The sequence below is a fragment of the Lathamus discolor genome, chromosome 1, assembly GCF_037157495.1.
Source record: "Lathamus discolor isolate bLatDis1 chromosome 1, bLatDis1.hap1, whole genome shotgun sequence".
Classification (NCBI taxonomy): Eukaryota; Metazoa; Chordata; class Aves; order Psittaciformes; family Psittacidae; genus Lathamus; species Lathamus discolor.
In genome coordinates this window covers 53,479,512-53,506,237 of record NC_088884.1, presented here as the reverse complement: position 1 = coordinate 53,506,237, position 26,726 = coordinate 53,479,512, and the positions used below count along the sequence as shown (strand labels likewise).

General features: G+C 38.9%; 1 protein-coding gene across 1 annotated transcript in view; it reads right to left on the bottom strand.

Moving 5' to 3' along the window:
• Positions 1 to 26,726, bottom strand: part of ANO4 (anoctamin 4) — a 211,770-nt gene that overhangs the window by 95,188 nt on the left and 89,856 nt on the right. The window contains exons 4-5 of the mRNA XM_065671440.1: positions 11,316 to 11,426; positions 2,004 to 2,140 (exon numbers count right to left, since the gene is read on the bottom strand). Of these exons, the coding sequence (XP_065527512.1) occupies positions 2,004 to 2,140; positions 11,316 to 11,426 (248 nt within the window). The remainder of the gene's footprint in view (positions 1 to 2,003; positions 2,141 to 11,315; positions 11,427 to 26,726) is intronic.

Here is a 26,726-nt window from a genome sequence, read left to right as displayed (position 1 = left end):
GCATGTCCTTGTAATTTCTTCTTTTTTTTTTAATTGTAAATTCATTTTAACAAATTCAGCTAGAAATCACATTAAACAGCAATGTTACCTTCAAAACAAAACCAAACAGCAACATGTTCAGAGAGAGAGTTTCGCTGGTGTCAGATCCCCTGTCTTGATGACATTAAGGGGAATCTACAGGCTCTTACAGCTACTAAACTAAACTGAAAGACTGAAAGGAAGCTTGAGGCTTCAGAGTTCACCCTACCACTATACAGTTGTGCTCCCATATTACCCATACAAACCAAACAACATCTAAACAGTACATCTTTAGGAATTAAGCAGGGATCAAGTACTTTGAACTACTTTGGTGGGTTTTTTGTCGGTTTTGTTGTTGTTGTTGTTGTTTTTTAGGCTACAGGATCCTTCAGCTCCTGTTAGGAATTTCAGTTTTCTTCTCCCCCTTCCCTCTGCCCCCCATACATATAAATGACCTACATTACTATATTCCTCAGTTATGGCTATGCAGGAAAAAAAGATGAATCTGTTCAACTAGGAAAATATTCCTCAGACATTTTCCCCTTCACTTTAAAAAAAACCCAATGAAGACAACAAAGAGGGGAAAAAAGGTTTTGCAGTATTGCTTTTTTTTGCGGTATTGCTAAATTAACAGCACATATATTGCTCTATATAATTCAGTTTCTGACCATCCTCCTCTTAAACGTGCAAAGATCATGCGTCTTTCACCTGTGCTATTTTGTTAAAGACCATATGGTACATGATTCCAAAATGTAACACAGGAATATCATGTCAGATTAACCTATTATAGCTCAAAAAGGCAAAGAGAGCCCCCTGCAAGCTGTACAGGAAGCTGGGGAAGAGCAATGAGTTAAGCTGAAGTAAAATTGTGAGCAAGGTCAAACATATCTCTAGGTGCCCTGAATTTTGCTGCTTTAATTATCTGTCTAAACATTCTAGGAGTACAGTTCTCAATGGGCTGAATTTCCAGCACAAGAAAAATCTCCAATTCTTTCCTCAGCAGTTCTTACGTGAAACTCTTAGCAGTGTTTCACATAAGAACTTGCGCCACAAAACCATCTAGCTCCTGAAAAGCACACAATCTGTAATTACATCATCTAAACTTTGTCTGAACTAGTAAACAAGCAGGGTCAGGGTAGGGGCTTCAGCCATATCTGACGGTTTCCAATGTTTTTTCATTGTTAGTATGGTCCTTGTCAGTTCTGATCTGTGCAGTCAGCCCTCTGCCAAAAAATCCCCAGGCACAGATTGCAGGTAAAATCAGAGTACTCCAGTGAGTAGTCTGGATGCCTGAGGTGGGGGAAAAAAGACAAGTCCTTGGTCTCTCCACTCCCTGAAGAGACAGCCCTAATATCCATGGGTTGTAGAGCAGCTGGAGGCAAAGTTAAAAGGTACCATGTTCCTTTCTGCACAAAGGACACAAAAAGGAATTTAGGCCCAAATTTCCACCATGGATCTATGATGCTTCATCTGCTTTAAGGTAAGATTTAAAACGGGTGATGTGCTGAATGATTCCTCTCTGGTATGTTCTCTGAATAACCGTTATGCACCATCAGGTCATTTGTTCTTCACTGTAAGGGAATGTGTCTCATACGTGATACTCAATGCTTCTTATGAGTTTTATGATAAATTAACCTCCTTCCCCCCAAATGATTAACATAGGAAAACTTTTCATTTATTTTCAGAAGCAGTGAAGCATTAGACTTGGATGCTTTGAAAAACAAGCAGACAGCAAAGGCATGCACAGGCTTTACACTGGGGGCACATGAAATCAATAAACCCTCCTTTTAACTTGAGTTATTTTATATTTCAGCATTATAATCTTAGAATGGAAAATCAGTAACCATGGGAAAGGTGACACAAGCTGACTTGCAATAAATGAGTATTCATTTTAATTTAATACAATTTAAAAAAAATCAATTTACAAAAATCAAATGTTCTTTTCTGTAATGGACATGAATAATTATTACATTAATAATTCTTACCTCTCCCACAACTTCCAACCTGCTGGCATCATCAGAGGTACTGGTCAAGTTACCATGGTGAAGCAGGGAGTCATCATCTTTGGAAGGGCTGTTCACACCTTCTAACTCATCAAAAAAAATGTTGACATCCTTAGCTACTAAAAACAAAAATAAAAATATACATTCAAATCACCACTGAACCAAATAAAGACACCCATTTAAACACCATCAACAATCACACTTTTTACTTCTGGTGTAAGTATATACTGTGTAAGTTTAAAATCAGATGCACATTGGCAGACTGCTTTTTTCAACAGTGACACACTTAAAGATCTAGGATACCACATCACCTCTCTGATGACAAATAAGCAATCTTCTTGATACATTAGTATCTCCTCAGCATCTCTTGGGCTAAGAGGCTTAAGCAATTACCTTCTGGATTAGTATGGTCTCTGAAAATTTCTTATATTATTAAGAAATATATTTTTAACCTAGTACACAAAATATCAAGTTAGAGGTCATACTGACTTGTGGGGCAGCCAGAGGCAGATGTCAAATAAATACTGTTAACTGAAACACATTAAGTAAATAAGGCTGGGCAGAAGTTTGTCTTTGCACAGTTTGGCATGTTTTGATGCATATAAATCTGGCACATTCAGCTCTACCTGCTGCACAGCCCCAGGTCATGCATCAAACCACTGCAAGGAAGAGGTGGAAGCACTGGACCATCTCCAGAGAAGGGCAATGAATCTGGTGAAGGATCTGGAGCACAAGTCTGATGAGGAACAGCTGATGGAACTGGGGCTGTTTAGTCTGGAGAAGGGAAGGCTCAGGGGGGACCTTATTGCTCTCTACAGCTACCTGAAAGGAGGATGTAGTGAGGTAGGATCGGTCTCTTCTCCCAAGTAACAAGTGATAGGACAAGAGGAAGCGTCCTCAAGTTGTGCCAGGGGAGTTTGAAACTGGATATTAGGGACTATTTCTTCACCAAAAGGATTATCAAGCATTGGAACAGGCTGCCCATGGAAGTGGTGGAGTCACTGTCCCTGGAGGTATTTAAAAGACATGTAGAGATGTGGCACCTAGGGATGTGGTCTAGTGTCCCGCTGCCTGAGCATTCTCCCTGGCTCAGGCAGTGGGACAGATCGAGGCTGCCAGGCCCTGCTCTGCAACCCTCATGGGGAACCCCCAGTCACAGTGGTGCCCTGAAGGGAGATACGTGCTTTGGTAAATGAGTTGAATTTCCTCCACTTTCATGCAATGCCAGGTCATGTGATAATTTTACTCTAATTAAAACCAAAAATAGTAGAAGGAATGAGTTAAAGGCTGGCACTGTACTCAAGATCAGAGCAGCGTTAGCTTTAGGGTGATATTCCTTGCTCTGCTGAGCAAGGAGGCAATGAGAAGCTGGGGGCAGCACTGCTGTGCAAGCCTACAGTCCCACATAAGGGCCATTAATCTGCTGACCGAGCTGCTGTTGGATGAGAGACACAGGGTGTGCAGGCTGCAGACAGCAAGGTCCACCTTTGCACCCCATACACTACTGCGCATCTGGTGCAAAAGGGTAATGAAGAGATGTGTGCAAGGAGAAGAAAGATGCATTGGCTGAGGATCAGGCTTCAGCTGTGGATGGACTTCATCTCTTCAACATCATGTTTAATTAGCAAAATCCAGAATTATGACCGTAGAGTTGTGACTGTTAGAAGGGACCCCCAAAAGCCAGCTACTGAGCCTCTTCCCCAGACCAGAGTAGGATCAAATACCTATTACTCTTGACAAAAATGTGTGTAACATACTATTCCTCACACATTTTTGCAAACTTGAGTGACTTTTAGAATCATTCTTCTTTTGTGCAATAACCTTCTGATCCTTTTGCAGCCTCCTTAACCTAGTGACAGGTAGTTGTAATTCCTGTGGACAAGAATTTATATTAAAAGGGAACAGACAAAAATCTCTAATTGCTGGTGGCAGCTTAGTTCCATATCTAACTACTGGCTGCAGGTATAAAAATCCATCCCTCTGCTGTAGAGAGACCAAATAGCTGCCAGAAATTAACAACCATTAGCTGTTGCCAACCATCATGAGCATTTTGTGACCTCCTTTTCACCTTTCCCTTCCTCAGGGGCTATAGCTAAGTTTAAGAAACCTTTTTAAAAGATCTCTGATGATACTGACTCCACAGCCTCTGCAGGTGGCCTATTTTTCAATATAAGAAGCAGGAGAAAGTTTTCTTCATAATATTTGTCCTGAATATGTACCTATGCTGCAATTTAAATACATTATTCTTTTCCTGTCAATCATGAACACAGAGAAGAGCTTACTCCCTTTTTGTACATCTTCTACAGTATCTTAAATGTGTTATTACAGCTGTAGTTAGATAAAAAAAGAAAACCCTATCAAGATATTCAAGAACCCTTCTTCATTTTCATGCATAAAATAAGGACAAGATTAATGGCATACATTGTATTTTTGGTTACAATATTTTTGCTTAGAAAGCCACTAAAAATTTCAGAAACAACAGAAAAGTCTTCACGTCAAATTAATCCACTAGGCAAATGAGCTAACCTAAGCAACATAATTTTTAATAGAGATTCTGAGTTTTAATACTTGTAACAGTATTTTTTTGATGTAGACAGCATTACGATAAGGAATACTGCACCAAATTAAAAGGTTTTGGAATAACATAGTACTCCTTGTGTTTACTATCATTCTTTGTATCTCAGTATTAGTATTGCACAATATTTAATCCCTGCTTAATACTTCATATCATAATTCATCAGTTTTAGACAGCACCCTCTATTCTGCAGGATCCCAACCAGCTTTTGTAGAGTTATTGGGAGTAATGCCTTCACCCACTTCACTCTCTTTTAAATTGTGTGTAACATCATAGTCTGTGAACAGATCAGAGGTCTAAAACATCCTTTTTTTTTTGCCGTTATTAATTTACTCTTGCCATTTTAAGGCTGTTTCTACTAGCAGTCCATTTATTTTACTTATCCATAAGGGTGGTGAGGCACTGGAATGGGTTGCCCAGGGAAGCTGTGAATGCTTCATCCCTGGCGATGTTCAAGGCCAGGTTGGACAGAGCCTTGGGTGACATGGTTTAGTGTGAGGTGTCCCTGCCCATGGCAGGGGGGTTGGAACTTGATGATCTTAAGGTCCTTTCCAACCCTAGCTATTCTATGATTCTACGATTCTACGATCTTACTTTTGTGAAAAGTGCTGGAATGCCATTAGAGACAAACATCCAGGATGGAGTTTTTCACTTTAAAACTAGCAGAATGCCTCCCTGAGAGCAACACATGATCTTGTATATGATCAACACCTCAATATAGTCTGAAAATAACTGTGGAAAATACAAAAGTAATTAAATAGTGAAGCTTTCTGAAGATTATGCAAGATATATATCTGTTGCAGAGGCAATGGAAGATGTAAAAATGAAAGTTTTGCCTGTATGCTATGCTGAAGGGAATTAGAATTAGCTTTTACCTGCCATTAAGACTGCCTTGGCAATTAAGATGAGGCCTTTGAGATATTAGAGTTGCTGCTTCCTGAAGTGCCAGTAATGCTTTAGATTGCAAAATATGGTTAAGTCAGTGTTTTGCAGTACACAACTTGGTGTGTAAGAGACTGAATGTGTCTGAGGGTTTCAAGCGGAGAATTACTAAATTATTCTGAAGACTTGTGAGGAGTAAAAAAATCTTATTTCAGGGTCACATTAAAATCCAACCCATCTCAGCAGTTACTAGAAGTTGTGGAAGCAGTGAATCACAGCACTAGTGAAATTAGCTACAGGACCTGTCCAGATTGCCTGTAGTAGAAAACTGCTCCAATCAGAGGTACAGCACGCCATCGGCATGCTAGTTGCTAGCTTCATAACTAGGAGAGAGATATGCTTAACTACCTCATCAGCATTAAAGATGTTTGTCACCTTTTTTTCAGTTGTAGTAAAGGTGTGCTGCTGGTGAGAAAGTTGAGTTCTTTACAGGTTTTTTTACACAATTGTGGTGCTGTGTATGTTTTTGACAATACACTCTTAGTATTGCAGTCACTGACACTAAACATGGAGACCTAACATTTGCCGAGACCATTTTCTGTCCCAAATCTCATTGGCTACTTACAAAAAAAATTAATAAAATGCTTTTCTGTGAATATAAATAAGTAATTATAAAACCAAATCCTGTTTCCTTTAATAAGGTTGATGATACTTCCTAGCCAACTCTCCTGCTGCCTGTAGCAAGCTCAGCCACTCCACTCCAACAGACATGAACACCTACACAGCCAAAAGGAATAACCAGGGCTCCAGCTTTTCTGTTCCTTCAGATCATGATATGCATAGATCCATAAACGATCTTAACAGAACGATATATAATAATTTTATCATGTATATTCTGGAGACAAACTGGTGCTAGTGTATAATCATGTCATTCTAAGCAGTGAAATTTAACAGGAATACAGAGCATCATGCACATTGATACAGAAGATATTAAGAATTCCCCCTGGATTTAGATCAGCTTAAATATGCAAGTTCTTTTCTCCCCTGCATATTCTATTTTGTGGAAAAACATTGAAAGACCTGATAATTCAGAATCCCTTGAGGATTTGAAAAAAAAACATGGATATACAGATATTTTCATCCCAAATAGAGTAGAACCACATATTCTGAAAACTGAATGCTGGGAAGTTCTGAGTGAGGGTTCATGCATAATTTCAGTGGGTCTACAATCTACTTTGGAGCAAGAGGCTGATTTAGGTAGGACTCAAAGATAAGATAACTCCTGTAACTTTCTGAAGATGGACTCTCATTTTAGGTGCCTAAAATTATGAATTTTCATTTAGAAATGGGACCTGACTACAACTTTGTGTGGCAATATGGAAGCATGCTCAGAGATCATGTTTCTGTTCATTAATTGTCATTTTATTACTAATTGTCATACCATGCCATCAAGTATATCCCAGCTTTGGGCAAAGCTGAAGATCAATATTCAGAAACTGCTCTTTGGAAGCTTTTAGGGCTATCAGTAACATTAAAAAATGAATTTCCTTTAAAATTCTTACTGGAATTTCTACATATTAATAATGGTGGAAAAATTATTTGGTTTAAAAGCACCAATATTGGAGAATAAAATAATAAAAGTATAATAAAATACTGAGTAGAAAATATATTTAGCAGAGACTTGCAAAGCAGAATACTTTGAGTACGAAAAATCAAGAAGCTTTCTGCATCATGTTGTACAACATGTTATGTTTTTACAGCATCTACTTGGACTAATGGATACAAACATTTTTCTGCACTCAGTAAGGCTAGCAGATACAATTCACCAATCTTTACTCCAAGGAGGCTTTCCTACAGATGCCACACAGCCCAGAACTTTTTATCATGTTAAATGCAAAATTCAGTAACTACACAGTGGATCAACAACCCTGCCTCGGGAAGCTCACTGATTTCTGGCTTCCAGATTGTGAGAATGAAAAGGAGAGAATCAAATTATTTTCTATTAAATCTAGTGAGAGTCAATGTAAAGTGGATTTTGAAAAATATTCTAAAAAGCCACAGATATCTTACAATATTACCTTTACTACAATGGCAAGTTTCATATGCTTAAGCAAACTACAAAAATGCATGAAAAAAGTTCAAGATCTGATCACTTTGTCTTTTGGTTTTGTTTTAATAAAGCTATCTACTGCTTTTCCACAAGAAGTCCATCTTGTCAGTGTAATGACTAGGAAAAAAAGCATGAAAGCCTTTGCTAGCTTTTGCCATGTCCCTGAGGGCATCCCCAGCCCTGACTGTCCCTGACTGGAATGCCCAGGTCCTAGGTCAATTTCAGCCCCACCCAGAAGCAGATGCTCTTCCACTGATACCAAAGCAGGGTTGGTGTCAACCTCCTCCACAGCCCTGCTCTGTCTGACCATGGCTCCACAGCACCATGGAGGTACCTGGTGACCAGGGCCATGGCTGTCCCCAGTGCCCTGCAGCTACTCTGCTTCTGGCTGGGGTTGTGGCACAAGTACAGGCTTGTGAGTAAGCAACATTTGGTTGATGAGAAAATGACCATGTGTCAGCAGTGTGTACTAGCAGCCCAGAAAGCCAATTGTATCCTGGACTATATCAAAAGTGGTGAGGAATTGGCACAGGCTGCCCAAAGAAGTGGTAAATGTTCCATCCCTGGCAGTGTTCAAGACAAGGTTGGACAAAGCCTTGGGTGACATGGTGTAGGGTGAGGCATCCCTGCCCATGGCCGGGGCTTGGAACTAGATCTTAAGGTCCTTTCCAACCCTAACCATTCTATGATTCTACGATTCTACGATTCTACATATCAGCTAATTAAAGCTGCATAAGGCACCTCCTGAATAGGGAAATACTCAGGAAACTCACATTAGCAAGAAAAGAATGTAGTTTTTAAAAGCATTATTAGCCGTTTAAAATTTTCATTCAATGTTAACAAAAATCTGGGAATAAAATGATTATTCAGAGCAACCACTCTAGAAAAGAGTATTTAGGCATGTTTATCCTAAGTATTTGATATTCAGAACAGACTGCAGGTGACAAGACACTGCCGTAGACCCATACCAAGCCTTTGCAAACTAGGTCGTACAATCATATCAATCCTTTTGTCTTTCCAGAAGAAAAAGTAGCTGAGGTACATAGAGATGAACTTCCCAACAGCAACTGCATCTGGTCTGCATAAATTAAGAACAGTACCCAAGGCTGCAAAAACTGTATAATGGCTTGAATAATAATCTATCAATCAAAGTATCAGTTCTTAAAAGACTATTTGATGCTATTTAGGTTTAGTATTGTATTCAAATTGCTAAAACTGTTTGGGAGCCTAATTCTATTCAGTTTATATCCATTAATCACTTGCAATATTTGTTTTACTTAGGGTAGGAATCACCCACATTTCCACAACTGCAGTGTGGATGTTTGTGTCTAAGTTGTGGTCCTGATTCACATTAGTTTATCTCCCTAAATTCTGTGTACAGGCAACAGAGGCAAATGGCCACTTCCAACTTGCAGGTCATCTACTCTAGATGAGACACCTGTTTTAAAATGAGACAAACTGGGCTGTAGACATGCTAGTTACATTCTGTTCATCACAAAGGGAGCTTTGACAATAAGTTCAGATCTTGATACCTTCACTGCAAACCCCTATGTTCAAGTCAGATGAATGCCTTCTTTATGACCACAGAAAATTAGCCTACTTTTGAAAGAAACTAGGGGTTTTATCTAGACGTTTACCATTTGAGATTATGAGCAAACCTATGCCCTGTTGAATGAAAATTTGGGGTTATTCTTCACTGGGATATAATCAGAGTGTATGGCACTGAGATATGATGTAATACTAAGGGAATTTGAGATATGGTCATTTTTAAAAAAGAAGCTGTTTTGGACAAACACCATTAATAAATCTAATCTGGACGTCTTATTGTTTTAAACAAATCATCCATTTTTATTCTCCTCAGGCATATACTTGAAATGGAGAAGATAACTGTTTCCTGTATGCCAAAATGGGTCCTTCCCAACTTGAATTTTCTCATCCTTGTTTAGGTATCTTGTCTATTCAGCCTCTGAAAGACAATAGTGCCTTTTCAGCCTCTCTGGTCCACATCCCAGTGGCACGAGGCCTGTGTCTGGGCTGTGGAGTTGCAGAGAATAGAGGAGAAGCTAAAATCTTATATTAAGATTTCCTGCTAGGAAAAGCTTTTAAAGTTATAAAACACAGGACTGACCCTAAACCTACAGCTTAAATAAGAAGTTGATTCAATTACCCCTGTCATCAAGCTAATCTGAGAGTTTTCCTTACAACCCCAAACTAATACCACCACCAAACAACCCAATGCTAACACTGTATTGTTCCTTATTCATATGGCAAAAATAGGTGGATTACAGGGGTTTATATGTTCTTATACATCTTTTGTCATTCAGGAATGTAAATTGCTGTTTCTCACTTTAGAAAATTGCTACACAAAACACATAGATTAAAATAAAACTGGAAAAGAAGGAAACCAGAAAGCCATACCATGCATTTTGATTCTTGGCCTGCATAAAATTTTTCAATCTACTAAGGAAAATTTCCTCTGAAATTACAGAATCTTTTGGATTCCAGAGTTTCATCAGTTTTGAGTAGGGGGTGTGTGTCTTCCACTGATGTTTACAGTAGTAATTCTTCTAGCACAAGTCTTCCATTTATTCTGCAGCTGGATTTAAAAAGGGTGGACCTATCAATTCTTAGCCCACACCAGTCATAGATACTGCGTAAAACCGTCTCTTTTCACTTCTACCTAAGACATGCAGACATTCAGTTGTTGTGATGCTTCCACTCCCAATAAATTCCAGCTGCAAAAACATGAATATATCCAAACAGCTGGAATTTCAAATCCAGTCTTAGATCCCAGACTGCAGCATTTGCTCGGTGTTATTAGTTCACACAGACATTCAAGAGTGCAAAAAAATGGATTAAAGTAACAGGAATCTTAGCCTGACCAGCAGGTCGAAGGAGGTGATCCTGCCCCTCTACTCTGCTCTCATGAGACCTCACTTGGAGTATTGTGTGCAGTTCTGGTGTCCTCAACATAAAAAGGACATGGAACTGCTGGAACAAGTCCAGAGGAGGACCACGAGGATGATCAGGGGACTGGAGCACCTCCTGTATGAAGACAGGCTGAGGAAGTTGGGGCTGTTCAGCCTGGAGAAGAGAAGGCTGCATGGAGAGCTCATAGCAGCCTTCCAGTATCTGAAGGGGGCCTATAGGGATGCTGGAGAGGGACTCTTCTTCATTAGGGACTGTAGTGACAGGACAAGGGGTAACAGGTTAAAACTTAAACAGGGGAAGTTTAGATTGGATATAAGGAGGAAATTCTTTCCTGTTAGGGTGGTGAGGCACTGGAATGGGTTGCCCAGGGAGGTTGTGAATGCTCCATCCCTGGCAGCGTTCAAGGCCAGGTTGGATGAAGCCTTGGGTGGCATGGTTTAGTGTGAGATGTCCCTGCCCATGGCAGGGGGGTTGGAACTAGATGATCTTAAGGTTCTTAAGGTTCTTTCCAGCCCTAACTATTCTGTGATTCTATGATTCTACTTCTGATTGCTTCTGCATTGGAAATAAATACTGCTGGAATCCTTAGGCACATAATAATTCAAATCTTACCATGACTTCTCAGTAAAAGATTTCTTACAGGCCTTCAATAACCCATTGAACTTTCTCTGAGAGTGTAGTAATACATACTTATCATTCAGTTAATCACTCCGTATGTTCCTTTGGTTATAATCTCAATGCATCTCAATTGATTCTTCTACCATAAACCAAATTCTGCATCCAAGGAATAACTTACTTTCTTGTATTGCATTAAGAATTTCTGAAAAGTCCACATCTGTCTTCTGTATGTCTGGTTTTATCCATATTTGCGTTTCCAGCCGGTTAACCTGCAAATCCTCTCTTCCTTCTGAAGAAATTGAAGAGATTGATGGAGTTTGTGACAGGGCAGTAGAAAATCCAGCCAAGAGGCTTTGAGGTGGGGGAACATACACATTGAATAAAGCTACTTAACTCTGCCCCCCCCAGGAGAACCAATTTTTCTTCAAACCAAGCAGCTTTAGATAGAACATGGACTGACTTAGAGCTAAATAGAATAAAACAACATTCTCTGCTATCAGTAATGATCAGTCACCAATGGCAAGTCCCTCATTCACATGAACACATGGCACCATGCCATGAGCATCATCTCACCATACCATCTACAAGACTAACTCCAAAATGTGAAAACAGACAAGACCTGTTGTTACAAATGACACAGCACTACAGGAACAACCAGGCTAAAATAAAACACACAAAGGACGAATTAACTCTTGAGACAGAAAACAGCTATTGGGACAAGAAGAGCATGGACAGCGTATTTCAGCCACAGGACACCATAAGTTCTCACATGCCAAGCTGATGGCATGCTGTGGTCTAGGAAGCACTCCAGTACTGGAGTCAGTTTCAAAGGGCTTCACACTTCTACGCAATGGCTGCTCTTTAAAAGCACTGCAGAACACAACTGTCAGCTAGTGAGTCACTGTTTAAACTGATTTGCACATGTAAATAGGCAGAAGATTTGCCAATTTCAGTGTTCTTTCAACACAAGCAAAGAAAGCAGGAAGTTTTGAAAACGTACCCTTTCCATGCAGAGAAAGATAGATGAGCATCGAGCGTAGACAGGAAAAGATACTGGCCAAAGAGCCTTATGCTTCTGGTTACAGGGTGCTGGGATACACCCAGAGAAAAAGAGGGAGCTACTGGGCATGTGGCTGGTTTTTAGAGTGGCAACAAAACCTTTCACAAAAGCATCTGTTCGAGGCGTGTTCTTCACAACAAAAAAGCCACGGTAGAAGAAGAAACCTTCAGGTCATTTAGTCCATTACTGTGCCTCACTAGAGGCAATCACTCATGCTTTTGATGGAATCATTTTTCTTTCTCTTACAGTCTGCCTATAACAAGCTCATTCTGAATTCCCTCCTATATCTTCCCCCTCCCCTCACCAAATGATTATCTCACCACCGCCTTGCTAGGAGCCATGAATTATATTCCTGGGCACAAAATCGCTTAACACTATTTTAAAAATCCTTCATTGTTTTTGGAACTACAGATCTCAAAATGGGTATACAAACACCCACTTCAGCTCTTTTTATTTCCCAATGTTAAAATACTATAAATTCAAACCATCTCATGCTTGCCCTGGCGTATTCTTTGTTCCACAGCAAAGACCCACTGTTAACATCAGAGATGGCTTCCCTTGTAGATTCCTGAAAGGTGATCTGTCATAGAAACAGCAGGAGTTCACTTAATGGTGTAGAACAAAGAGAATTTCTTAAGTGAGACAGCTGATTATGCATATAGCAGCAGTCTAAGGAAATATGCGGATGGCCTCAGAGGTGGGAGTCTAGGATTAGCCCCAGAAGAGAATTCTAGGGACCATGGAAAAATACTGCAGCTGCTAGAAAAGGCATAACAATATATTCTGTATAAACAATATATCCTACATAAATGATAGGATGGAGGTAGAGAGGTAAGCAATGGACAGCAACTCAGTTGAGCAGCTTCGCAAGTGATATCATTCAGTTTCTTGTTAAATACTCAGTTACCACTTGTAACATAAATGATTACATATTTACATCTCTAATCCAGTTTAAAACTGCCATTTTAACCTTGGTTAGAGCAAAATAATGACAATAGTGACAAATACAAAATACCTCTCTCCCCCAAACCCTCCATCCTTGTTTACACCCAAATCACTGCTCCTCAAAAGACGTGAAGGTAGCAGAATCCCTGCAGCATCTTCAACAAAGCTGAATTGGGCCAGGGAGAAAAGATGTGACAGCCGGGCAGCAATGGAGGTCCTGAAGCATTGATATCTGATGGACCATCTAACCACAGGCCTGTTGATAAAATGAAACCATTGGAGAATATACATGATCAATTTCAAAGCCACTTTTCAAATAATGAAAAGTACTGTCTAGAAAGTGATCATAAAATGTCCAGCCTAAGCCTGACTGCTGTTCAGCCTATCAAGCCAAGACAAGTTTTGCTTCATTCAAATCTCTGCTCCTGTATTTGGCCCATTTGCAGTATGGGGAATTTCCAGCAATTCAGCCTTACATACTTCTCTGATTCACAGTAGCCTTAATATCTAGCCTCACTGCACAAGTATCAGATCTAGGACATCATCCAGTCTGACTTCACTTGAAATTCTAGGCATAATCACCTACCTATTATTTCTGATATAATATATGGCTAACCACAAACTTACCTTCACTGACAGAAGGGTAAAAAGAAATGTATCTGCCAACAACATAGCTTTTAAATAAGTGATTGCAGGGACACTCTTCCCATGATCTTCACTGTGTCAATAAACAGACTTGAATCAGGGCACACCTGCTTCTACCCTTCTCCATTCTCCCTCACTTTGCAGGAGGGAGAAATGCATTTTTTTGGCTGAGAGAAACAACCCTTATGTGATGGGTCATGGACTGGCCAAACTAATGATTGCTGATTTGTTGGTGGACAGAGGCATTAGCCTACCCGCTCTTTGGAACCCACCCCCCCCCCCCCAGTGTTCTCTCCTATATCCCAAAGATATTTTCTTTCTCTTACTACAGATCTCTGACACCACAAACCAAGATAGTATCTGGTGTCACTGTTGCTCCTGATGGATCACTAGCCTAGCTTTAGCATTTTCTTCTTGCTTTAGCAGCTGCTGATTTATGTTTTATCAGTGACATGTCCCACTGAGTAAACTCTATGCAATATTGACTGGGTGGCTGGAAGGGAAAGAACCTCTTTCCGTAGAAACACAATCAAATAAAAGTGAAATAAATAATAAATTTATCAAATTTTATGTGATTTTATTAAAAGATCAGATAATTTTTCTTATCTTACTGAGACGTTTTAGTTTAACTGTGGCAATTTTAAATTAGCTAACAGCATTCACTCCGATTTCCTCACTGATGCATAAAATAATACATAAAGTAACATATTTTCCCTTTATTTTCTTTGAAGCGTGTCTACTAATTAGTATAGGAAAATGAGATTTCTAGAAGGCACTACACTTTCAGAGGCTGAATGAGATGGTTTGTCTTAAACCAGAATTTTAACATACCTCTAAATATTAAAATGATCGCATGTATCAAAGAAGCAAATTATGTAGAAAGGTACTAATGTTAAACAAGGTAATTCCCATTGTAGTGAGAGTTACTTCGTGTCTGCTTAAAATTAAGAACACACTCAGGTTCTTGTTGGATGAGATCCTGTTACATGCATCTAGTATCTAGCCAAATATCACAATCAGGTTTTCATACATGAACTTTACAAGTCAAAGCCTATTTTCTTGCATAGTCAACACCTGGAGCCCAATTTTTGAAATACTGTACATTTTTATACACGTGCTGTGATGTGCAAATCACATTTATAGATGGACGATCTCACACTGTGGTCTGAAATCGAGCATCAGCACTTGGGTGAATAGAAAAATGCAGAGTTTAAGAATTTGGCACCCAAATAAAGAATATAAAATTAAGCTGACGGAAAAAGTGCTGCTGTTTCTCAATACACAATAAAAGGCACACATTTACTCTGTATTTTTGAATGGACATATGAGAACAGAACTGATCTTTGAGATTCACTGAGGCAGCCAGGGCTTCTTGAAGAGTTTTACTGCTTAGATTCTGCTCGTTGATCAGAATAGAAATACTTGACTCAGTTGCTTTCTGAAAGCACAGCTTCTTTTCTTTGCCTCCCTCATTTCCAATTAACTCAGCAAGTGAAAACAAATGTTTTGTCTACAGTTCTGGAAGTTTCTGTAAAGAAAAATTTACAGCTTCAAATGACCTTTCTGAAAAGGCAGCACCAGCAACTTCTATCAGTACAGTGAGCTGATTTCTTATTAAAAAAAAATATACAAAAACCCCTAAAAAAAATCATTTTGGCAGCAACCATGTACTTTCACAATGGCTGCATGAACATTAAATACAAGTAGCAAATAACTAGTATGCTAGTCAAGTAGATGGCCCTCCTATCCCAGGGCCATCCACCTCTAACAGGGCAGTACTTAGCAAGAGCAAATATTCTAATTCGAGCAGGTTTGTTTTGCTACATTAACTATTGCCTGTACTTTCCACAGAGAAGTTACTCCTGTTCACTAGAGCCTCTTCTTTAAAGAAAACAGAAAGCTGATGCACATGGTAGCTTTTTCACTAAAGGCAAACCTAGATCAACATGGGGCAAAGGATCCCTCCCTTGCAGATACATTTTCTACTGGCTTTTCACTGTGAGTGCTAGACAGGTCATTTACAACAAAAGTACAGTTTCAAATGGACAATGTTTAAAACATTACCTAGACATGCTAGTTAGGACTATGCTCACATGTGAAATCCATAGCTATAACTAATCTCAATTCTGACATTTCTCATTTCTATGACAGGAATGAAACAAAATGTACAGCATAGTGGGTCTTCTTGGCATCCACCCCATGACTACATTGGACAACAAACCTCAACAGATGAAAAACATATTGGTTCTTGTACCACACCGGAAAAAAAGAAGCTATTCTCCAAGTCATAAAATGCATGCAAATATCTGTAATCAAAACACATGAGTCTTCCTAGCAAGGTAAAGTTAGGCTGAAAGCAGTGGCTCAGAGATAGCTCATTATGAATCATTAGGTGGAAGGCTGACATATTTCTGCCTAAGCGATTTTCTCTCCTGCAGCATAAACTATGTGCATCAATCTTATTGCAGTGATTATATTAGATATATATTCCTATATTAAAATTATTTAATTTCTCATTGCTGCTCTTCAAACTGTCATATACAGAGTTTTACACTAGGAAAGTATTAATGATATCACAAAATACCATGTAACAATGAAAGAGCTGAAACAGAAGAATAAAGAAATATAGTTGTAGGAGAAGGAAATACTAGGTATGTTTAAAATACGTGTGGTCAGTAGCCACATATTGAAAATATAATCAATTTTAACTTTATACGTTTGTGATTACAAAGGTCCAAAATTTAATATCAGCAGGATCATTTGAGTTCATCCTGGTCAGCTTCATATTAAACATAAAACACTGGTTCCCACTGACTAACTCTACTGTAGACATAGAATCATAGAATCACAGAATAGTTAGGGTTGGAAAGGACCTTAAGATCATCTAGTTCCAACCCTCCTGCCATGGGCAGGGATGCCTCACATCAGACCATGTCACCCAAGGCTTCATCCAACCTGGCCTTGAACACCGCCACGGATGGAGCATTCACCACTTCTTTGGGCAACCTGTTCCAGTGCCTCACCACCCTCACAGTAAAGAACTTCTTGCCTTCTTCAAAGGAAATAAAAAAGAGGAAACAAAACTGAGGACGTTTTAGAGTTTCCTTACAAGTCTTTTGTCCAGGTGGAAGGATTTGTCCTCTCTATGTACAGCTAAAAGTTCCTAAAAGTATAGGCTGAGTCCACATAGAAATGAGTTTTGCATCACGAAGGATAACTCTGTCTATCAGTGTCTTGTTTTCCTCTTGAACAGATATGAAAAGATGTAGTATCAGCATTTTTGCAGGACCTATTTTTCCCCTCCCCACAGCGGTTTAAGAGCAAGAATCTTTCAAAATGTCAAAAGGTCTTTTGTATAAGGTCAGGTTAACACTGATGATCTGCAAGCCACCGGTGCACAGGGCAGTAATACCAGTGAGTTATGCTCACCTTTCTCCTGTGGTCCTTGCTCCCTGGCATGAATGCTTCTCACTCACTCCCAGCTGAGCTACTACACACCAGCTGTGCAAGAGGGCAGTTCCCTCAGACCTGCATGGTTTCCCATCAAAAGCCTTATTTAAGTCAGGACAAACGCTGAATGTCTTCTTTCACAAGTATCTTCTCAGCACATGATGCTGTCCTGCCTTGATCAGGTTCTTCTCCATACAGAAGAAAAAGGTTCTTTTATTCAACCTGCCACATTTTGGCCCACCAGCCCAGCACTTGGCTCCTCTCTAAACCAGGATTAGCTATTACCCAGAAGCCTTCCTTCTCTCCTTGCTCCTTCCCACTTAAGCCTTCTCTGCCTTACAGCTTCAACACTCAGACTTTTACAATGGGTGTGTGTATGAGACGGGTCCCTTTATTCTTTCATTTTGATGCTTCTTTCCAGTCTTGTGTTCCTTCTGAAGATGGCAGTGAGGATAAGGACAGGAAAAGTCATGTGTTTAATTCTTTCTGAGAATGTGCTGACGTATTTTTATATTTAAGACAATGCAACATACAAGGGTAAGACCAGCTGTGTGCCACATCTGCAGCGACTTCTGTATGGCATGGCAGTGCTGGCATGTATGTACCTGTACTGATAAACTGGAAGTATCTTAAAGACCCCAGTTTTCCCTAATTTGAGGTATTTACTTGTGTAGGTCACAGGATTTTTCACCATGTATCTACAGAGTACACCCACAGTTTTGAAATTATTATAAATTATAAGTAATGATACACATTGAAAGAGAGACCTTTAAAGACTTCTAATTTAAGTCAAAGCACCCCATAACAGCAATAGTACGCTATATACTTCTAATACTGAAAATATTGTGAACTCTGCATAAATATTTGCAGACCTTTGAAAAACCTCTGAGCTGGTAGATTGTCATATATGTCTATAAATACATAAGGACTTGGGTATAACCTGATACTCTCAATTAGTTTACCAATTACCTTTAAGAAAAAAGTATATACTCTGTTAAATATTCAGCATAGCTAATCAAATCTTCCACTATGCAGAAAACGCCATTTATCTTAATGGTTTTCTCACTGATTATGGATAAAATAATGTGTCTGCATGTTAGTGTCCTAGAATCAAAAGCTGAGAGTAATAGCACAAAAATGCCTTATTAGTTTTGAAAGTTATTGGAGTAAATACATAGGGCTACTTAATTTTCCATAAATCCAATGAATTCAAAATCCAAATAATTCTGTTTAGCATGAAGACCCAATGCCATAGCTGTCTCTGTGCATGGTCATGTCAAGGGTATGGTAATAACAATACCGGAATTCTTTTTGAAAAACAATTTAAAAATAGTTTTCCTTTGTATTGCAATACACTATAAGGCATGACATATGTTTAATTATGTTAATAGAAACTCTTTTCTTATCTTCCAGAAGCAGCAGTAATGGAGATTTCTAAACACCTAATATTACTAATCTATCAGATACTAAGATATTTTGAAGACATACAGCGTCCGTTCTTCTCTACATTAAACCATGGATAGCATTAGACAATTAACTACAGAGAAGTGGGGAGTCCTACATTCAGCTCTTGTTTTTTACCTGTCTCATGCTATGTATGTCTTTTCCACAGCCAATGACAGACTAAATGGATTGACAGCGCTAGATGCAAAGACATGCCTCAAAAACCAACCTGACAGTCAAAATAGCCTGAACACCAAGCTATAGGAACAGGGTCCTGCTAGGCCTCAATTCTTGCATTCCTGTTTCAGTCACTGCACAGAATGACCTGTAGGCGTGGGGACAGTGAGACCCACCAACACTGTGCTCAAGAGAAAAAGGCATCTCTTAAGCAGTGAGTTCAGATGGGACAACAGTTGAGAAAAGCTAACCATCCACATCTCCCACATGGATAAACACCCAAACCACTGGGCTGCTGTGCACACAACCTCTTTCTTCATTTTCCATCTATGCTCAGAGGATGCCTTAATGCCCTAAGGCTTGAAAGGACCCAATGTCCATGCAGAAGCCCCAGGCATAGCATGTCACATATTCCTTTGACTAATATTACCAATTACTTGGCTCTGCATGGCTCCTGTGCAGATCCTTACACGATCAGTAGACGGACAGTGTTGCACAATGAGCCTTTAGAATTACCCCCTGGAAGTACTTATCTTCACTGATAATGCAAAGAGACAAGGCACTGAAGTGTGTTCTTTCCTGCTGGGGACAGAACTATCCTTTTAAAGTGTCATAATACTTGGGACAGAAATCTACAGGAGGCAGTCTGAAAATGGCACAAAGCCACAGTGTGTAACTAAGCAGATACATTTCTGCACAGTTGTATGTTGTATATGAGAATCTAGAAAGAAGTCTGAGATCTAAATGGACCAAACAATTCAGCCCATTTCCCATTACGTAAAAATAACAGTAAGAATGATTGTATTTTAGTTTAACCTCCTTCCTCTTATACTGTGAGTGTGCATATAAACATAGCTATCAAAGATTGCTATTACATATGTTCAAGCATTTGTCCTGTTTGAAAAAATCTAACTACTTGTGGATGACAAATCCTTTAGTTACCATCTACTTTTAACAATATCAGAAGTTGTTAGCAGGCAATTCATAAAGAGGAGAGAAAGAAAGTATTTGCTGCATAAACTGTTTATTGCAGAAATATTGCCCAGTTATCAGGTCAGCAATTTACTGGTGAGAAAAGCAGAAAAGCTGGCTGCGTGGGGATAAGAGGCATGACTTAGCAGATAACTTCAGGGCACCAAAGACTTCATTATAACATGGGACATCAAGACAGTTTTTACAAGATACCAGATGTCTCTTCCAGGTGGATTTTAATGTAACAACCAATTTTACAGGCTCATGTTATACCATAGCATATCGCTGCCCACAATCTAAACACATCCTGGCAATCCATTCCCACATAAAGTACAAGCAGCTAAACCATTTGGGGAACTTCTGCTGTCCTGAGACTGCTGAGGAATGAACATAGCATAGGAACTTGAAAATGGTCATCCTAAAGACAGGACAGAAGAACAGAGATCTATCCAGCACAGGATTCTATTTCTCACAGCAGATGCTTAGGCAAAGGGAACTGAACAGCACAAGCACATCCAGTCTATCCCCAGTCTGTCCCTTTCAGCTTGCGGAGATTTATTGATTTCTGAGTGGAAGGTTTCATCTAGATGATAACGATTCATGGCTACTAATGCCCCTTTCCTCTACAAATCTCCTCAGTGTCATTCATCGTAAGCCCTAAACATGCACGTTAGGGCCATGAAGCTCAGAAATACAGTGTCACCACAAAGCCTTTCCTTCTTTAGTCTCAGACAAGAGCTATCATGCTGACCCCATGAAACATGTCCTCCTGTACAGAAACTAAAACTGGAACAGTGAATTCTACCCTCAACTATAACAGGGAGAGGATGTGTTTCCAGCCTACCAGTGTGGGTGTGTGGAGATCTAATCAGGGACAGGTTAAGATAACTGTCATCATTCAGTTACAAATTGGAGCTGAAGAATGGAGGCAATATTTATGTATTGATTATCTAAAAATATTCTTACTCAGATTTTTAATTGGTCTTTGAGAGTACCTCACAAGCAGCAGGAATCCTGCCCCTAATACTGATGCAGTTGACCTTTCTTATAGAGCCCTGCAATGTACTATAATTAAGACCCACTAAGGAGAAATAGAACATTTTACCATTAAAATGCATGGACTAGTTTTGGGCTGTTCACACCCAGTGCCGATCCAAAAGAGATTATTTTCAGTAACTGGTATTAAGCAGAGTCTCCTTCACAAGCAGTAGGAGAGTATCTGAATAGCAAGAGTTGTCATTTCCAGGCACTCTGGCAGCACAAAAGGCCTTGAAAATATGTGCAGTTTTGATGACGCTTAAAAACCTTCCACAGTTTCATGGAAGCAGACTAATGGCATAAATTCAGGACTCTAACAGGTCCTGAATTCCTTTCCTGTGCTAGATTGCTCCTAAAGCAAGGTCTAAATAATGTACTAAACTGTAGTATTATCTCCCTTTTTCTGTATTGAGTACCCTGGATGTTATCAGTAATGAAGACCCAAAAAATGCATATGCTTTGTGCTCCATTGGTCTTCTGAAGCATAATAAGGTACAGAACTCCACACCCAAAGGACATGACCAGCAACTACGGTGCCTCTGTGGAATTATCCAACATAGAGAGAGCACATCTGCTTTCCTGAGACATCCAAGCACTCACGAACAAGGAAAGGCAGCTATCTGCTTCACCTAATGGGAGTTGTCTTCTGGAACAAGTAACAGATCAAAAATGATGTAATCTTCTCTTCATATGCCTGCTGTAAGCTGTGATGTTGAGTTTTATGCAGTTTTTTGGGGCTTTGGGGCTTTTTTGGCACCACAGTGCATTCCACTGGCTGGAATTTCTAGTGGGTTCTGATGCCTAGATGCACTTACCTGTAGCATATCTACTCACTTAAGAAGCAAGCTCCCTCATCCCCCTCTCCTTTTTATTTTTTTTTATTTTTTTAATTAGAGTGAAAAGTCTTACTTAATTTTGAGATTTCAGAATGAACCTAGAAAAGAGGTCTTGCTATCTTTCGGACTGGAACAACCCTTTTGTGGAAATTAGTAACACAATACAGCCTATTACAGTCAAATCCTTTTTCTGATCTCAAAAGCAACTTTGCCAAAGTAGAAGCTAGTTTGTTCCATCTTTTGACAGTCTACCTGCAAGAATTTTTCTTTGGAATATATGAAACATATTTTACATTAGAAACTGAGGCTTATGTAATACTAAACCCCCTTTAAGGAAGAACTATAGAGCTACAAAAAAGCTACATTTTTCAGTCAAGTATTACAGGAACATAATAACTGATTATTAAAAGTCTTTCTCATTGCTTCTTGAATTATAAGCTATTTTTAAAGAAAAATGGGCCATTACTTTCTCAGAAATTTTGCAAAATTTTGTGTATATTTTCTATTTTCTTCAGCATAAGCTAGAGTGATCAAGAATTTTCTTAACTGTTTTAACACACTTAGGGTAGACTGGTCTCAGGACATTACAACCTTGCCTTGGGATCAGCAATATTCCCTGGTTGGTGCAAAGCCACATCTGGCTGCCTGTCCCTGTTCTGGGCAAGTTTCCCCTTGCGAGAAAACTCTCTGAGGCTGGAATAATCTAGAACATCCACAGAGAGTGGCATTTTGCAGGCTTTGTGAGGTGACTACATAGTTGTAAACTAACAATATCCAGGAGAGCCGAAATCTGAGGGTGAGCAGTACTGATTTTAAAATAACCATACATAACTGATTGCAAGAATGAATGAAAGATCATATTACAACAGCAAAGAGGAGACTGATCAAAGCAGGAAGGAGAGAAAAATAAGTCTTTGAAAAGAGATGAGTTTATAAAGACATCCTCCCTGGAGAAGTAAAACACCCTCAAAGCCACCACTTAAAACTGTTAATATTATTTTTGAAGCCCCTTATTGAGAGTGTACACAGGTCCTGGGTAGGTTCAGTACTTGTGTGTGTCATGTGCAGCAAAAATTGACATAGAAGGATGGAGTTTCTGCGCAATTCAAATACTTTCAAATTAAACAAGATAGATGGCATTGAAAAAACAGTGCTTTGTCCCTAGAATTCATTTTTTTTATACATGTTGTTTGCAAAAGTGCAAGAATGAACATTTTAGGAGACATTAGCTTAGGAACAAGAATTTTCAAATAAGTGGCTTTTGTCCTAGAAAAGTGATGAATGAAATAGGCTGAATGACTAAGCAAAGTGATAGAAGATTTCAGGCTCTGCATCATCTGTTATCTAGTTCAGCTCTTAATTTCAAAGTACTGCATAATCACCATGTGACAACCTGTCACTCAGCTCCCTGAAAAAAGGTCTTCATTGTAATTGAGGCAAACTGCACTTCTCATTAGGAGCTTTGTGGAAGCTCCAGAGGATCAGTACTCAGGCAAATTAACTGTCTCTATATTCAGCAGGGAGGTGCTTCCAGCTCACGCTTGAGGTACAAACATGGGAGAAATTTTATTTGGTGCATCAAACTTGCATTGCATTGAACACAGCCTGCGGCTAGAGAACAGTTAAGTATGCAGGCTAGTTTCTTTGACATTTATGTCCTTTCTGCATATGGATATTTCTTGTAAATCTATTCTTTGGTAATATGAAAATCAACTTAATGGAGGGAATAATAAATGTTTTAGAAATCTGTTTGCTTTTTGTATGCTTCATTCTACATGGGAAGAAATTCTATATACATGCAGCAGAAGCCATATTGAAAAAGACTGCTCCCCTAATAGTGTTAGATAGATAAGATACAGCACTACTGTCAATGTGAATTCAAATGTTCACGTGAGTTTACATCAGCCATTCCCAGACCTTGTAAGAGTTTCCTGCCAAGAAGTAGTTGAATGACAGAGCTTTCTGATATAATTACTTGCAGGAGTTTATTCTTTTAATGAGAGAGATATATTCCACACATCCTGCCAGTCAGCAAAGACAAAAGAATGTGTTTTAACCAACAAATCACATCTAACTAATACAGATCTTCCAAAGACCATTCACAACCAAATGTGAATGCTGACAAGCATGTGCACATTTCGTGATGAGAAAAGAGTATCTTTTGCACAGTAAATTTTCATTTTTGAAGGATTCAGTTCTAGCTTCCTTGATGACTCTAAGTTCATTAAGTTGTGACTAAGCTCATTAAACATACATTTCCTTTTTTCCTTTAGATTGCCACAGTTTCAAGAACCATGTTTTTTCCTTGCCGCATAAGTCAGGTGTTCTTTTGGCCAACACCACTAGCTCTTCTTTCTTTTTTTCACACCCAATAACTAGAGGCATTAATAAAAATGCTACAGCTTGATAAGTAAAAAAAAAAATAATCAAAAAGTAAAGCATGCCTAATGCAAATACAGCTTCTTTTAACATTTGTAACACATCAGGTACTATTTGTCATAAAAAGCAAGAGACTGCCAAGGAAAGGATTCTCACTGAATTCCAATGATTCTACTACATTTCCACTCTAATGCCAGAAACCAGTCCTTTCAGTAAGTGTTCCCTTGCCATGGAATTTATATTTCTTTCAAATATCATGGATATGCCTTTATCACTTCAGGTAGCAAGGAATCTCCATTCCAAAATGTACTGTTCTTTGGCTCTGAAGGAGGTATTTTGAACAGTAACATCCTGAAAGCAGAAATTTCTAGAATATTTTTCTTCATTTCCTGGGCTGAAGACTCCTATGTATTTACTAAATTCTGGAAATAAATGGACTCACACATAACCCTTCCCTGTTGTGTGCACAGACTGCCTGAGGATCTAATTTGTACAGGTGATATAACTGAATATCTACGTCATTACATATACACTCCTATAGAAACTCAAAACACATTAAGGATTAACTAGAGGCCTTTACAGGAAGAACATAGAAAAAAAAAAATCTTGCTAGGGAACCTTTGAATCCCTGTTATTATAAAACAGGTAACAGCTGTTATCAAGCATTTCAAGTAGAGAAGTCCTAAGATGATTTCAGAGTTTCACACAATGAAAGAATTCATTTTACTGCTGCTTAGACTTATTAAATAAGGCAATTTTTGCCACAGCCAGCAAATATAATGACTCCTAGAGAAACTAGGTTTGACGAGTTCTGCAGAGTCTGAGAATAAAGGAATTCATCATCAACAGGAATAAGTAGGGTAACATTGTCCTGATTTGAAATCAGTGGGAAGGGCAGGCAGAAAAGTCCTTACTCCATACAAAAGATGCAACACCATCAGAATTGAGGCAAGAATTTTTTTGTTTCCAAAACTGCCTAACCCCAACATCAAGGGGACAAACCAGGATGACAGTTTAACCTCCTGAAGGATTGTTCAGTACTTGGTTCTGCTACTCCTACAAACAGCCAAAATGCTGATTACCATTGCTTTCAAAATAAGCCTCCTGTGTGCAGTACAGGCACATTGATCATAGTGGGGGGCTGTAACAATTTACAGCTTCCAAAACTTTGCCTCAGGTGGTTTGAACCCTGTGCTTCAGTATCCTTGTGTCCCATTAGACACAATATACCACAACTGCTTGCATAACTGGGAGATGATAACTGGAGGTTTCTCAAAACTAAAAATACTCCCTGGTTCTGTAAGGAATGTGTATTTGTCTTACTATCATTGCATCTAAATTTGCTATCTAATTGCTTTACTTTACTTTGCTTTTCTCCTTTCTAAGAGGAACTTCCTTCATACAGGCACACCTGCAAAGGCATCAGAAGTCTTTACGATTAATAACCATTTTCTTCCACTCATTTCTCCATTTTCCTCTGTGTTTTGCTACTTGATACCTTCTGATCTGCTTAAAATCAGAGTTTACTTTCTCCTGGTTGAGCAGTGCTTCTTTGCAAGCTTGCACAAGACAATTTTTTAGAGTTTTTTGGTTTTGTTTTGACGGGTTTTTTTTTAATATAAGGCAAATTACAGACAACTTACTGCTCATTAGCCACTCTAACACCCAAAGTAACAGTAGAAGTCATCAGCCTCAGGCTCCTTACCAGCTAGAAATAAAACTGGCAATGAAGCAAGCTGAAAAGGAGCATGGTAACACTGAACAATATCCACAGTCCTTCCTCCTAAGCAGGAAACTACCTATGAACTTCATTCAAAAGAAACAGCTCTCAATTAAAAAGAATTCATGATAAATAATAGAAGGTGTCATTCTGGAAAGAAGAAAAGTGGCCAAGGGAAACAAAGTAATGTGCAGAAAACAGAAGTGGTATGCTACTAGAGTTAAAAAATACACATCTTTTCTTTCCACGGTTCTAGCCCCTCCAATTGATAAGAATTAGAAATGCCTTTCTGTACAACCTGTCATGCTAGACTGTCTTCATGTTCAGAGTATTTGTTAACTGGACAAAGGAAATTTCAGAGTAAATATAATGTATACTACTCCAACAGTGAGACCTGCTTGATTGTGATAACAGCACTCCAATAGAAGAAAGAACACAAATTGTATGAACTGTTTAAAATTAGACCGAGCAAAAACCTGAGAAATTTACTGTATGCAACAGCAGGAGCACAAATTGGAAAATGGTGGTGCAAGATCTGTTACCTGAATGGTTAATGTATATCAGAACTTTTTTTTTTTTAAATACCATAACTATTTATAATGTTTATACGTCTTAGATAAGGTGCTGCCATTGGTCAGCTAGTGTACAAGGCTAATTATGAAGATACAGCTGTTAATTTGTGGCTGAGTAAGAATGAATAACATACAATTTTAGATTTAAATTAAAACTTTCTCTTAGGAATACTATATATTACTATTGCTGCCTGACCATAATCTTTCTTAGACTCTACTTGTGTAGAGCTCAAATGGTCGTAGTTTAACCTGGATACAGAGATAAATTTGGTGTTCTTATATAGAATTAAACAGTCAGACCCAAATAATAAAAACATTATTTCATTCCAGGTGAAACAATGACACTGTAAGT